The 15,990-nt window shown below is 42.1% G+C and overlaps 1 protein-coding gene across 1 annotated transcript in view; it reads left to right on the forward strand.

Moving 5' to 3' along the window:
* The window catches only part of FYB2 (FYN binding protein 2), an 84,959-nt gene that overhangs the window by 24,707 nt on the left and 44,262 nt on the right, over window positions 1–15,990 (forward strand). The window contains exons 8-12 of the mRNA XM_033916789.1: window positions 1,316–1,404; window positions 5,739–5,770; window positions 11,129–11,163; window positions 12,519–12,633; window positions 14,963–15,122. Of these exons, the coding sequence (XP_033772680.1) occupies window positions 1,316–1,404; window positions 5,739–5,770; window positions 11,129–11,163; window positions 12,519–12,633; window positions 14,963–15,122 (431 nt within the window). The remainder of the gene's footprint in view (window positions 1–1,315; window positions 1,405–5,738; window positions 5,771–11,128; window positions 11,164–12,518; window positions 12,634–14,962; window positions 15,123–15,990) is intronic.

Consider the following 15,990-nt stretch of genomic DNA (forward strand, 5'->3'; position numbering starts at 1 on the left):
CTTCCTATGTTCTGAACGTTATTTTGCAACGGTCGCTGAAAAGCGTTATTTTATTTCGCAAAGTGCCAGTTTGCAGAATCGTAGTGCTATATTTTGACTTTTTCAGATCTTTGATTGAACCGTGTCAACGAAAAGTGGAATTTTCAAGGGTGCAATTTTGAGTTGTCATGAAGTTCCTATTCCTAAAGAAGAAAACTCTCTAAAGGAAATCCATGAATGTATGATGCAAACACTGAAGGACGGATTCTGTAACCGGCGCCCAATGGCCGCCGATCGCCTGTCAATCATTCCAGGGTGCCGGTTACAGAATCGCACCACGATAGGTGGCTGAAATGTTGGCCTGGAAAACCCAGCCGCTTATCTTGATCGCTAGACCGCAGCAGCCGAGAGCAGCAGGGGTTCCCCCACCCCAATCAGCTGAGCAGCAGGGACTCCCCAAAGCTGTGATTCTGTAACCGGCACCCAAGTTTGATGGGGGAGGGGGGAATTCCCCTGCTACAATTGGCTGAGAGTGGCCACGGCAGGAAAACCTGAACCCCACTGCAAGTCAGCTGGCAGGAGAGATTCCCACTCCCTCCTGCCGGCACTCCCTCCCCCCCCCCCCCCATTAACATCCTCAGCAGGAGGGATGACCAATCCCTCCTTTCAGCACTCCCCCCCCCCCAATAACATACCCGGCAGGAGGGATGACCAATCCCTCCTGCCTGCACCTCCCCCAAACATCCCTGACTGGAAAGATGCCCAATCCCTCCTTCCAGCATCACTCCCAAACACCTTCACCCCTGAAACCCACCCACACCCTCCCTTGTACCTTTTTGTAGAAGGCCGGTTGGAGGGATGCCCACTTCCTCTGGCCGGCAAGCCCACCTCTTCCGAATGGTGGGCCTTCCTGAGAAGCCTAAGGCCTTGATTGGCACAGGCACCTAAGGTCCCTCCTATAGGAGGGGCTTTAGGCGCCTGGGCTTACCGGAGTCTTAGGCCTCCTTCCCATTACACTCCGGGATGCACTGGGAGTTGCCTAAGACTCTGACTGGCCAGATCCCTAAGGCCCCTCCCCTTACCTTGGGTGCATTCACGGACAGCACATTATCTCAATCATATGACAATCGAGAAATGTTATTGGTTACAAAAACTCGAAATGCTGTAAATGCAACACCATAGACCATGTGACAGAAATTTGGCACAACTCTATACAGAGACAAAATCATAAAACCTTTTGTTTACAGGACCAGAATTGTGGCGTAAATATTCTTTGAGGCTTGTCAATTCAGGTTCTTTCTACAAAGTGAAAACTGTTGTTTCTCTTTTCCCTTAGAGATGAGCCTGACTCTTACGAAGATCAATTAGAGCTACAGAGCTCTTTAGGTTTCATTGACCAGCATCCCATCACAGAAACAAAAGCAAGTGAGTGTGTTAAACCAGAGAATGTCCGTTAGCATGGATATTGTTTATGCTAGCGTTTTTTTCACTTAAGAATGTGCTTTTGGTAATGCACGTGTGGTTCGTTTGCCTGTCTTCAAAAATCTGGAGGCCCTTTTACCAAAGCTTAGCATGTGTTAATGCAGTGTTTCTCAACTCGGTCCTGGAGTACCCCCTTGCCAGTCAGGTTTTGGGGATATCCACATTGAATTTGCATAAGCTTGATTTGCATACACTGCCTCCATTGTATGCAAATTTCTTTCATGCATATTCTTTGTGGATATCTTGAAAACCTGACTGGCAAGGGGGTACTCCAGGACCGAGTTGAGAAACACTGAGCGAATGGAAATTTAGCATGTGCTAAGCTGAGGTTGATTGAAAACTGCCTTTTTTTTTCAGTTTCAGCTGAAACAAACTGCAGCTGAAACTTATCGCTTGGCTTCAGCCAAAGCCAAAAACAAACCAAAGACTGAAATTTGGACATGTGAATATGAACTAACGAGGCCCAACTGGGGATTGTTGGCGCTTGCGGTCGGCAGCCCTCTGCTAAACCCGCAGCAAATTACCCTCCAGTCCCAGGAATTGCCAATACAGACTGGCAACTGGAAGAGCAGCTTTAACAAGGACTTCTCAACAAGTCTGGCAAGTTTAGGAAAGGAATGGTAACTAAGACCAAAAACACTGGTGTAGTAAAGTGGGTGGGTGTGGTGGGGGGAGTGTTCTGCATTGGACGTGGTCTTTCTAAAATGCACAGGCAACCATCCTCCTTTCTGCCGCACGTGTGTGCCCCTTCCCCTCCCCTCTTTAATTTTTCCTGCACGAGCAGCGTTACGAACTTGCTGCCCGCGTTGGTGTCTCCTCTCTCTGATGTCACTTCCGGGCCCGGCACCTAGGAAGTGATGTCACAGGGATAGCCAACACAACATGGGCAGCAAGTCCATGCTGTTGCTCTCGCCTGGAAAATTAGGAAGGGAAGGGTGTGTGGTGGTGGTGGGAATTGGGAAGGGGCGGAGAAGAGGGTGGGTAGGGGTGCCACGTACTCTCGCTATTCCACTGACCAAGAATATTATAATGTCTCTGTATCATTCCATGGTATGACATTACCTTGAGTATGGAAAAATCCAAACAAAATCTTATTATCAAAAAAGATCTTAGCGCTTATAAGGACTTCAGAGGTGACACTCGCAGGACCATGTCATTGGAGTGAAAATTCACCGTCTCTCTTCACTAGTCCAAGTTGTTTGTTTTTTTTTTTTTGTCTCTTTTCATAATAACTTTATTTTTTCTATACCGCCACAATCTTACGACTTCTAGGCGGTTTACAGTGAAGAGAGCTGGACAATCAGCGAATTACAGAATACAAATAGCGACGATGTCACAGTACAGTCAGCGAATTACAGAATACAATTAGTAAAATACAGATATTTCTCAAGTTATCAGCATGGTGTTAATTGTTTTAGAAATGGTAACTAATTAGGAGATAAATCTATTGAACAGTGCTGTCTTAATTTCTTTCCAAAATGCGCCATAGGTCAGTCTGGCTCCGTTGATGTAATTGCTTAGCCAGGTCTGCTGTTTGCTAGCTTGAAACTTCAAAGTTCTGTCCAGAAAGGACCTGTGTTTGCAATCGGTGATCCTTGGATAGGCAAAAAGATTGGAATTTCTGGTTGTCCTAGTGGGGATGTGTAGCTCGAAATGTGGTAAGAGATAGGGAGGGGCCATTCCCCACACCAGTTTAAAGCAGAAGCAAGAGAACTTGAACATTATTCACGCCTCCATTGTCAACCAGTGTAGTAGTTTGTTGTAGGGGCTAACATGCTCGCTTTTCTTTAGTTCGAATATTAAAATGCTTAAAGTGTAAATAGTGGTTTGTTTCTTTATAGTTGTACAGCTTATAAGATGTAACAATGAATTAACTTATCTTTATTCGCGTCGGGGGGGGGGGGGAGGGAGGATGTTACAGTAACATGAAGCAGTTCAGATGGTTAAAATGATGATTTTGCCTGTGGTTTGTTACCAAATAGGTGTGTTTTTTCAGGGGTCCTTTTACAAAAAAATAAATAGTATTCTTACAAAATTTATTTGGCTGGGGAAAGCAGCAAGAATTGCTTCAGTATCCTTACAAAAGCCAATTGTGGAGGGTGGGGTAAATTTTTCCAAATTTTTATAGGTACCATCAAGCCTATATAATGCGTCAGGGTATGTACTGGGTCCTCCCCGAGCTCATGGAAAATCTTCCAGACTGGTTATGGTTGGAATAGCAACTCCTGTTTCCATAGAGATTGTGTCACATTTTGAGTATCAAGATGCCTAGGCTGTATAAGGACAATAGAATTTTAATGGACCTTGGAAGACATTAAAATTTATTACTAATTTAACAGATATTCCAATTCATAAATCCACTTGTCAGTCCCTTTGGTTGAAACCCAAGATTCAAATTGGCGGGTTTAAAGTCATCTGGAAGTACTGGATGAAGGCGGGCATACGTACTTTAGACCAGTGTTTTTCAACCTTTTTACACCTATGGACCGGCAGAAATAAAATAATTATTCTGTGGACCGGCAGTTGAAGAACACCGGGCTAAGTCATGGGCCAGATCCTGCCCCCATAATAGTACTAATTGCACCTTGCACGTCCCGTGCCTCATCTGAAAGTCTTCCCTCTGACGTTGCAACGTCAGAGAGAAGGCTTCCGGTTCAGGCGCAGGATGCCTGTAGGAGCCACTGTCCATGGCTTTGTGCACTGAATCACTGTGGACCGGCGGTTGAAGAACACTGTTTTGGGCCTGATGCACCTGCTGGCCCTGTGGACCGACAGGAAATTTCTGTGTACCGGCACTGGTCCATGGACCGGTGTTTGAAGAACACTGCTTTAGACGATGTAATATCAGACAGAAAGCTGCTTGAGTTTTCACAACTGCAACAAAAATTTGGTATTGCTAAAACTCAAAGTTATAGGTGGTTGCAGTTGAGGCAGGCCATTCAGGAGAGGTTCCCTGACTGGAAAAATCTTAAAAATCAGTATTGTTTGTCGTTCCTGTGCTTCCAGGGGGTTTCCTGGGTCACCAGGCCACTCAGTGGTATAAATTTAATATCTGGATTTTTGAATAAGAAACTAAAAACTGGTCTTCGTGAAATTTGGAGCATTGAAATAAAGCATCAGATTACTGTGTCTCAATGGCCACAAATTTCGACTTGGAGGATGAGATGTACGGTGTTTGTATCTATGAGACAAACTTGGGTTTTTTTGTTACACAGAGCAGTTTGGACCCCAGTTCGGTTACAGAAATTAGATAGTTCCAAGTCTAATAGGTGTTGGCACTGTCATTTCGAACCTGGGACATTAGATCATTTATTATTTTATTGTCCCTTGATACTTCAATTTTGGAGATCCATTTGGGATCAGGTAAACAAAGTAATGGAAAATCCAGTGGCACTAATATATGATACTGTGCTATTTAGCACTATGATGAGAACTAAAAGCCACATATCATCTCATAATAAACTTCTCTTTATTATGACAGGGGTTGCCATACAACTTATTCTAAGAAATTGGAAAAACTGGGATAGACTGAACTATTCCTTTTGGTGGGAGTCTCTCTGTCACGTTTTTAAGATGGAAAGTAATATGGCCAGAAATCAGGGATATTATAAGAAGTTTCTGAAGATTTGGGAGCCATTGACAAAATTTTGCAAAGAGTGATTGCTGATTATGCCCTTTGGTCATACATGTCCAGGGTGGGAGGGCGGGTTGGAATGTATTTTTCAATTCTCAATTTGAGTGTAATTCTTAGATATAATTATGGGGGGGGGGGGGGTGATAATATTTGTCATAGATTATAAATGTATTTAAGTGCTTTTATAGAATTATATGATTATATTTTATTTTGCACTTACTTTTATGTCTTTAAAATGAACAAAGAAATTAAGAAAAATAAAATAAAAATTTACTTCTATTCCGCAATTACTGTTAAGTTCTATAGGCATGTAGCCACCAAAACACGGCACCTTGTTGAGTCAATGTACCATTTTCTTGCTCAAGCTGCATTTAATAATCTTTTTGGTGTGGTTAGAAGATATTGCGTCCAGACCCCCCCCTGCGCTTCGTTTCTTCCTGTTTCTCTCATAGGGGGATCCCTTTACCCTTGTAGGTTTCCGTTTGCAGTTGCACTGAATTTTGAGCATCACTGAATACAATTCCCCCTCCCCCATGGTCTGCTTAACAAAATAGTGATTTTAACCACTATCCTTTTGTATACTGATCTAGCAAGTACATCGGATGGAGAAAAGTGTCATTTTGTTTTCTTTTTGTTTTTCTAGCTCCCTATGAAACTGGCAACCCAGACAATGAGGTAACCCCTTGCTGGCCACATTCTAAGAAGTCTAACTTTTTGTTAAACAATACCTATAAAGTGTGCATGAGATTCCATCAATATGAACCAAGTCAAAGGGTGAAACAAACCTTAGTCACCCCTAAGCACCCTGGAATACTCATGGATTTTACCCCGATCCTCAGAGGCACCACTTGGAGCTCAAAACAATCTCATTGCTCCAAGCTTTATGTGTCAAATCGTCACTGGATCGTTTATATTATAATAGTTATAATTTTATAATTTTACAAATTTCACTTCACTTTTATATGTTTTATATTCATATTTTGAAATATTCAGCTTTTGAAATAGTTTAAAGCATATCACTTAGCTTAGTCATGTGGTCTTTGGCTGGGGATTAACACCGACATGTTTCGCTATATAAGCTTTATCAAGGATAACCCCTATTAGTGAACAAAAGTTAAAATTAATTATGCTCAAAAGAACAAAAGTTAAAAATAATTATGTTCAAAAGAATAGCTGTTAAAGTTACCAATCTTAATGAAAGCTAAAACAATCTAAGAATGCCTTACCTCAACATGAACTGCCGCCAAACTCTGACCACTATATCAAGAGAGATGGCGGCGGCGTCTTTGCAAAAATTAAATAGAGCAGAACCCGGGACAACTGTAACCACGTGATTACGTGGCCAACAGCGTCACAGGACTACTTGCCGGATCTAAAGCTACAAGGTCAAATTATTATGGAGGGGACTGACAACCACCCTAAACACAGGCTAGATTAGCGTTCCCCACTCTAATTCCCCATTCAAGCCGTTAGGTATTACTGTATCAAGGACATATATCCATCTCTGCTCCTTATAATTCAGCCATTCTTCACAATTTCCCCCCCCCCCCCATCATACCCCACATCAAGGCTCTCAATTACCCGCCATTGTATCTGTGTTATATTGTGCTGACTAGCCAAAAAGTGCTCCACTAGCGGAGCTTGTAGATTCTTAGTTTTAACACGTGACTTGTGCTCGTTCAACCTTATGTGTACGGGCCTTGACGTGCGACCCACGTACACAAGGTTGCCCGGGCACAAAATCACGTATACCACGTTAACTGACTGGCAATTTGTATTGCTGTTCGACTTTATTATTTTACCAGTATGAGGGTCCTTCCATGAGGCTCCCCGAATCGTGGTGGCACACCATTGACAGTGCCCAAACCCCATATGAGTACCCTGTGTTTGCTCCCTGTAATTACCCAATTTCTGTTGAATCAGGACCTGCCCTATAGTCTTCCCCCTCTTAAAAGAGAACATGGGAATATCATGAAATATGGGGTGTACCTGCACTATATGCCAATATTTTTTAATCAGAAATATCAATTCTGAGGATCGGGGTAAAATACAAATTGCCAGTCAGTTAAGCAAAGACGCCGCCGCCATCTCTCTTGATATAGTGGTCAGAGTTTGGTGGCAGTTCATGTTGAGGTAAGGCATTCTTAGATTGTTTTAGCTTTCATTAAGATTGGTAACTTTAACAGCTATTCTTTTGAACATGATTATTTTTAACTTTTGTTCTTTTGAGCATAATTAATTTTAACTTTTGTTCACTAATAGGGGTTATCCTTGATAAAGCTTATATAGCGAAACATGTCGGTGTTAATCCCCAGCCAAAAACCACATGACTAAGCTAAGTGATATGCTTTAAACTATTTCAAAAGCTGAATATTTCAAAATATGAATATAAAACATATAAAAGTGAAGTGAAATTTGTAAAATTATAAAATTATAAATATTATAATATAAACGATCCAGTGACGATTTGACACGTAAAGCTTGGAGCAATGAGATTGTTTTGAGCTCCAAGTGGTGCCGCTGAGGATCGGGGTAAAATCCATGAGTATTCCAGGGCGCTTAGGGGTGACTAAGGTTTGTTTCACCCTTTGACTTGGTTCATATTGATTGTATACCCCTGGTGAAAAGTTAAGCCAGTGCCACATGAGATTCCATCAAGCCATGCTTTTGAACTGTCTGTGCCTCATGGTGTTCAAAGCTCAGTTACTGTGTACTGGTGGCACTATATGAGGGTGAATGGAGCTTATATGTCCCTAGTTTAGATCTGTGACTATTTGGTTTTAATGTACTCAGATATTTATGTATTTATTTTTATATATGTTGAAATGATTTTTATTGATGACAACAACATAGCCAAAACAATCCAATATACAAGATATCAAAATACAAAAATAATCCATCAACGTAAGCATATGCAGTACTTCAAGCCATCAAAATATTTCCTGGGTAGTAACAGAGAATATAGCCTAAGTGGTTTACATTTAGGTACTCCAAGTATTTTTTCCTATCTTCCCTGATGGACTCATATTCTATCTCAGGGCTGCCCGAGTCCGGTCCTCGAGATCTACTGGCAGGCCAGGTTTTCAGGATTTCCACAATGAATATGCATGAGAGAGATTTTCCTGCACTGTCTTCTTGGTATGCAAATCTCTCTCTCATGCATATTCATTGTGGATATCCTGAAAACCTGGCCTGCCAGTAGATCTCGAGGACCGGACTTGGGCAGCCCTGCTCTATCTAATGTACCTGGGGCAATGGGGATTAAGTGATTTGTCTAGGGCAGGGGTGTCCAATGTCGGTCCTCGAGGGCCGCAATCCAGTCGGGTTTTCAGGATTTCCCCAATGAATATGCATGAGATCTGTGTGCATGCACTGCTTTCAATGCATATTCATTGGGGAAATCCTGAAAACCCGACTGGATTGCGGCCCTCGAGGACTGACATTGGACACCCCTGGTCTAGGGTCTAACCAATGCACCACACACTCCCACTCAATTAGTCAGCTTCCACTCAATTTGAACCTGTGTGCATCTTCATAGGTTAAATCAGTGGTTCCCAAACCTGTCCTGGAGGACCCCCAGGCCAGTCGGGTTTTCAGGATAACCCTAATGAATATGCATGAGAGCGATCTGCATATAATGGAGGTGCCAGGCATGCAAATCTGCTCCATGCATATTCATTAGGGCTATCCTGAAAACCCAAATGGCCTGGGGGTCCTCCAGGACAGGTTTGGGAACCACTGGGTTAAATGAACCAACTTATGATAACGATATGACAGCTAGCAAACTGAAAAGAAAAAGTCCACCTGTATTTTGTAGCCACCTGGTGGTGGGCAAGTTCACTGGGGCCATTTTACCCAGGTAGATTATTTGAAAAATGACCCTCTGTCAGTTCATCGAAAAGCTTATTTCTTAACTTGCATTAAACATATGTTGATGTGAATGGTTAGCCCAAGATCGAAGTTAGTCTTGTATGTTAGCAAATGGTATCGACATGCAGAGATCAAGGCAAATCTGAGCAAGCCCATGATGGTTCCAGACTGGCCATCATACACCCAATCCAAAGAAAGGTGTCTAAAAAAGATAACCGAGGCTGCTGGTCATGTGTACAGTCAGGAGAGGAGAGAACCCTAAGAATCGCTTCATGAAAAAGGTGGTTAATGAACCCCAATAAGTACAGACTTTGAGGATCAGATAGTCAGCAGGGAGCTAGATATAGCGTTTTTGCTGGATTTTGTTAAATAACATTAACTGCATAGATGACATTTTAAAGACAATTGTGGCTACAGATGTAGTCCAGACTATTTGTACATTCAAATAAATATTACTTAATTTCTCCATATTTCAACTGTGATAGGCAATCTAATCTAATCTAATCTTTGGTTTATATCCCAGGTCATCTCCCAATGGAGCTCGACTCGGTTCACATATAATTAAGTCTAGAGTATATAGCGGAAAACATAGGTGAAGGAAGAACTAATTAAAAACTAAAGTGCATAAGAAAAATAATTATAATACAGTGGTACCTCGGAATCCGAATGCCCCAGATCTCAAATGATTTGGAATCCGAACTTTTTTTTTCTTCATTTTTGCCCCGGAATCCGAACGCTGCTTTGGAATCCAAACTGCAAGCAGTGCTCAGCCCAAAGCTTCTCCTCTGATGCAGCTTCCTGTTTCCGCCTGGGCGGGAAGCTTTGGGCTGAACACCACTTACAGCTGCCGTTGCCGATCTTGCTATCTTGCCGCTGGGGATCCCGATCTTGCTGCCTCTGCTGCTGGGGGTCCCGATCTTGCTGTTTCTGCCAGGTAGGCCCGATCTTGCGGAGTTTGTGGGACCAAGGAACGGATTAATCCAGTTTCTGTTCTTTTCAATGGGAAAAATTGTCTTGGAACTTGAACGTTTTGGAACTCGAACTGGGATCTGGAACGGATTAAGTTCGGATTCCAAGGTACCACTGTATTATCATTTTGTTGAGCCTGTAGTTAAACCATTTAAAAATTGCGAGAACAACAAAGTTTTCAGGAATTTACGAAATAATTGCAGCTGGCCTAAAAGCCTAATGGAATCGGGAAGTTCATTCCAGATCTCTACAAACTTGAAAACAAAAGATCGACTGAGCTTCCCAGCAGATTTAATTCCCTTAAAGCAGGGGTGTCAAAATTCCTCCTCGAAGGCCGGAATCTAGTCGGGTTTTCAGGATTTCCCCACTGAATATACATGAGATCTATTAGCATACAATGAAAGCAGTGCATGTAAATAGATCTCATGCATATTCAGTAGGGAAATCCTGAAAACCCGACTGGATTGCGGCCCTCGAGGAGGGACTTTGACACCCCTGCCTTAAAGGAAGGGAAGACTCACCGTAATCAATTTTTGAAGCGGCATTGCTTAATTTGGTCATTTTAGTGGTCTGTAAAGTGTGAAAAAAAAAATAAAAATCTACCCCTAAAACTGACACATCCTAAGGCAAAATTTTGGATACCATCTATAGAATCGAGGGGTGTATCTCCGAAAGCATGTAGCTTGCAGATTGGCAGCATTTTGGGTGAAAGCTATGGACATTGGTTAAACACGTGTCTCTGGAACATAGATGCTCACAATTTTTGGCTCTTTTGCCGACTTAACTGCTCTTGCTTAAGCAGAAATAAATGTAAACGCACCATTGTAAATTTTACCCCATAGAGGAACATTTTGGGCTCCTTTTACAAAGGCGCGCTAGCGGGGTTAATGTGCGTGACTTTTCATCACGCGCTAACCCCCCGCGCTGGCCCAAAACTACCGCCTGCTCAAGAGGAGGAAGTAGCGGCTAGCGCGTCCGGCGGTTTAGCGTGCGCTGTTACACGAGTTAAACCGCTAGCGCGCCTTTGTAACAGACTGCATAACGTGTGCAGAAGTTCCCTTGTACAAAGTAGGTGCCATTTGTAAAATCCTTTTCATATTGGTATGTTTTATGGTCATTAATTTGTTTAAAATCATGTTTTTCATCTAAACTTTAATTTGTCAGTAATTTTTATTTCTATGTGTTTTTCTGCAGGGTGGTCAATCACGTTTTCTATTCGGTGTGAAGAGGTAACTTTTCTGTTTAAGATGTCCATGCAGGTTTAGAATCTGAAATGCGAAATGTTCCTCATGATGCAGAGACATAGTCCAGCCTAGGTGACTTTGCACCGTGTAGGGGGAGTGTGTGGCACGGTGGTTAGAGCTACAGCCTCAGCACCCTGAGGTTGTGAGTTCAAATCCCATGCTGCTCCTTGTGACCCTGGGCAAGTCACTTAATTTCCCCATTGCCTCAGGTACATTAAATAGATTGTGAGCCCAGCAGGACAGATGGGGAAAAAAGACTTAAGTACCTGAATGTAAACCACTTACAGTAGCTATAAGTGGTATACAAATATTATAAATAAATCCAGTGTAACTGCACTGTTTTTTTTTTCACTGACCCGATGAAGAGCGAATTCTCAAAAGCTTGTTAGATAACCATTTTATTGGACTAACGTATCGCCTCTGTTATTAAGGAAAAGTCCATAGTCTGTTATTGAGAAAGACATGGGGGGAAGCCACTGCTTGCCCTGGATCGGTAGCATGGATTGTTGCTACTCTTTTGGTTTTTTGCCAGGTACTGGTGACCTGGATTGGCCATTGTGAGGGCAGGCTACTGGGCTTGATGGACCTTTGGTCTGACCCAGTAAGGCTATTCTTATGGTCTTATGTAAGCCAAGCATAGGATAATCAAGCCATTGTAACATCACTGATGAGGTTGGCTCTGAGGCACTGTGGAATAAGGCATTATGACATCACAATCTCAGCTCTGGAATGTTGCTCTCATTGAGGTTCTGGAATCTTGCTATTCTTTGAGGTGCTGGAATATTGCTACTCTTTGGGTTTTGGCCAGGTACTAGTGACCTGGATTGGCCACCGAGAGAACAGGCTACTGGGCTTGATGGACCATTTGGTCTGACCCAGTAAGGCTATTCTTATGATCTTATGTGAGCCAAGCATAGGACAATCAAGCCATTGTAACATCACTGATGAGGTTGGCTCTGAGGCACTGTGGAATAAGGCATTATGACATCACAATCTCAGCTCTAGAATGTTGCTCTCATTGAGGTTCTAGAATCTTGCTATTCTTTGAGGTGCTGGAATATTGCTACTCTTTGGGTTTTAGCCAGGTGCTAGGGACCTGGATTGGCCACCGTGAGAACGGGCTACTGGGCTTGGTCTGACCCAGTAAGGCTATTCTTATGTTCTTATCACAGTTTATTTCCACAACTAGTTCTAAATGTTTATGTCCGGGTCTGCATCACTGGGGAGAGAAACTGAAGAGTGTAGATAGGTTTACTCTTTTTGTTTGTTAAAATACTTAGTAGACAGTATAGCCTATTCTATTATTCCGAACCCAGAATTAAAACCTCTGATGTTTTTAGATCTGAAAAAAATGATAAAGAAGCGAGATGGAAAAACCAAAAACTACAGAAAGATGACCATCTTTTAAAGGAAAAGAAGGACAAAAATGGAAATGAACTAAAGAAAAAATTCAAGGTAGTTAACATTGCGTCTGTTACGAGATGTGTATATAGTTTGTTCTTGATGTTGCAAAACCTTCTTTTCTCTTCATAGGAACTACAGTAGAGCTGAATGTATATTCAGGATGGCTGGGACCCAGGACATTCTGGATAAATGTAATTTTCTGAATAATGGTAGTTGTCTCACGTAAATAATTTTTCAGAATGGGATTTTTTTTTTTTTTTTTTTTTTGGTGAGGTGGGGGTAGGTAACTGACCATTCTGAAGAAAACCAATTTTCATATCATTGAGATTTCCACAGCTAATGGATTAAGATTGAGGAGCTGTGATGTTTTCCAGATAACTTCCTGGTTAATGTTTGCAGTGAATTGTACAATATATCTAAAGATCTCCGAGTGGTTTATGTTTTCAAGACTAGATTGATAACAGCTCAGAAATCATGATTTTACAATTGACAGGAAGAGTTATCGAATTAGGTTGGCCTTTCCCAACCCATTTCTCATGATTTTTTTTTTTTTTTCTTTTTATCACTCTTACCTGAACCCCATGTCATGGTTTCCCTTAATCTCCCTTGTCGTCCTAATTCCACCCCTCCCCCCTCCTCCCTCTGTTTCTCTCCATGGTCTAGAAAAAATGGTTCCCTTTTTTTTCTCTCAGATCTCATAGCACCCACATTTCCCCTTTCCTCAGAACTTGCAGTGGCCCTGGCAGTATTGGTACAAGTGTAGTTAATGCAGTGATTCACACAGTGAAAAGAGACATGACTTTTACATAGGCTCAATGAGTATCTTCAGTAACTTTTTTTTTTTTTTCTATACCGTTCTCTCAAGGGAGCTCAGAACGGTTTACATGAATTTATTCAGGTACTGAAGCATTTTTCCCTGTCTGTCCTGATGGGCTCACAGTCTATCTAATGTACCTGGGGCAATGGGGGGATTAAGCGACTTACCCAGGGTCACAAGGAGCAGTGTGGATTTGAACCCACAACCTCAGGGTGCTGAAGCCGTAGCTTTAACCACTGCACCACTCTAGAAATCAAAATGTAGCAAAGTGAGACAAGTCTAGGACAATCAAGCCACTGTGACATCACTGATGAGGTTGGCTCTTATTAGTGGAATGAAGCATTATGATGTCACAATACCAGCTCTGGCTATCAGAGACTGAAACTTTTCACATTATTTATTCAATTTTTTATACCGTTCTCCCAGGGGAGCTCGGAACGGTTTACATGAATTTATTCAGGTACTGAAGCATTTTTCCCTGTCTGTCCCAGTGGGCTCCCAGTCTATCTAATGTACCTGGGGCAATGGGGGGATTAAGTGACTTGCCTAGGGTCACGTGTGGGTTTGAACCCACAACCTCGGGGTGCTGAAGAGGTAGCTTTAACTACTGCACCACACTATCCCTCCTTTGATGAGGCTAGGCAGATAATTTGCTTTAATAGTTATGAATGTGCAAATTTGTTAATGTATGTGAATTTTTAATATGTCTGTTTTAGATGTAATCCGCTTAAGCGTAAAGCGGAATAAAAAATTTTTAAATAAATAGTTGACCATTGTATGGTCTCCAGGGACTGAACTTATGCTCCCTGATCTAGGGTTTGGCAGTTTTCAGTGCCAAAAAGTGCTGTCATGCGTTTGGGATACAAAAACCCAAGAGAGCAGTACAGTATGAAAAACTGACTTTTATATTTATTTAGAATGTTCATATTTTCTTTTTTAGATGCTCAGGGGCCCCAAATCTCAGGTTAACCTGGATGAATTTACATGAAATAGATTTGCATGCAAATTGACTCTGTTCATTTGGGTTATACTGAAAATCTGTGGCTCTTTTTTGTTTAGAATGACTTCAATGAACATACATGAAATTTCTTGCCCATCCAGTGAAGGAGGCAGGGGTGAGGGGGGTGGGAGGTGGATCGTCCCGGGTGTCTTCATAGGGGTGCCAGTGCTGGTACCTCTCTTTCTCTCTGCCCCTTGTGTTCCTCTTTAAACGTTTGCCTGCACGAGTTCCGCCTTCAGCCTGCTGCTCACGCCGGCCTTGGTTCCCTTCTGACGTCACTTCCTGGTCGCGGAACTGGGACTTGATGTCAGAAGGTAGCCGAGGCCTGTGCGAGCAGCAGTTGGAAGATGCTGCTCGCACAGGCGAACATTTCAAGAGGTAGGCGGAGGGGGGGGGGAAGGGTCACCCAAGCGGTAGGGAACAGTGGGGAGGCACACAGCATGGTGATACCCGACATCACCGCTATGCCACTGTGCCCATCAATATGGTTGACCATTTGTACACAAGGGCAAACCAAAATCTTGCACTGAATTTGCTGAATGTAACCTCTTATCCTGTGTTAGATTACAGGATCTGAACAAGTACTATACAAAGCACAAATTATTGAGGATTGCAAAGCAGGAAAGGATATGCTGCCACTGAAACAAGGTTGTGCAGTTGATATCATCCAAATCACCAATTGTCCCAGTGGGAAGTGGCTGGCAAAAGATGAGACGGGAAACTGTGAGTATGGTTTTGCTGCATTGCTCTTTTGAGATGGAGGGGAAGATTAGCGCGCGTTAACTGAAAACCTACCACCTGTTCAAAAGGAGGTGGTAGTGGCTATTTAGCGCGTGCTATTTCGCATGTTAAGGCCCCTAATGCGCCATTCTAGTCTCCATGGTGTGACTGCACCTCAAGTGTTGCATGTAGCTCTGGTCACTGCATCGCAGAGATATTGCAGAATTAGAAATGATACGAGTACCTAAAATGGTAGAGGATGGGACAGCTTTACTATAAGTAAAGACTCAAGAGGCTAGAACTCTTCAGCTTGGAGAAGAGACAGCTGAGAGGTGATACGACTGAGGAGCATAAAATCTTGAATAGGACAGAAGGGGTAAACGTGGTTAGTTTGTTTACTCTTTCCAAAATTACAAGATTTCTGGACCCCTGTTCGTTTAAAAAAATTAGATAGCTCTAAATCTGATAAATCTGGCATTGTCATCTTGAAGCAGGGACTTTAGATCATTTGTTATTCTATTGTCCATATATATTAGAATTTTTGAAATCAATCTGGAATCAAATTAATTCCCTATTAGAAAATCATGTGGCATTATCATATGACACAGTTTTATTTGGTATAGAAATGAGGGCTAAGAAACAAATCTCATCTAATAATAACAAGTTATTGCTAATTTTAACTGGGGTTGTCATTCAACAGATCACTTACAATTGGAAGAATTGGAATAGACTTAATTATTGTTTTTGGTGAACTCTGTATGCCATATATATAAAATGGAAAGGACAATAGCTTTCCAAAAAGGACATTATAGAAAATTTCAAGATGTGTGGAGGCCATTAATAGAATATTGTAAAGATTAAAAATATTCTT

Source organism: Geotrypetes seraphini, chromosome 12 (assembly GCF_902459505.1).
Source record: "Geotrypetes seraphini chromosome 12, aGeoSer1.1, whole genome shotgun sequence".
Classification (NCBI taxonomy): domain Eukaryota; kingdom Metazoa; phylum Chordata; class Amphibia; order Gymnophiona; family Dermophiidae; genus Geotrypetes; species Geotrypetes seraphini.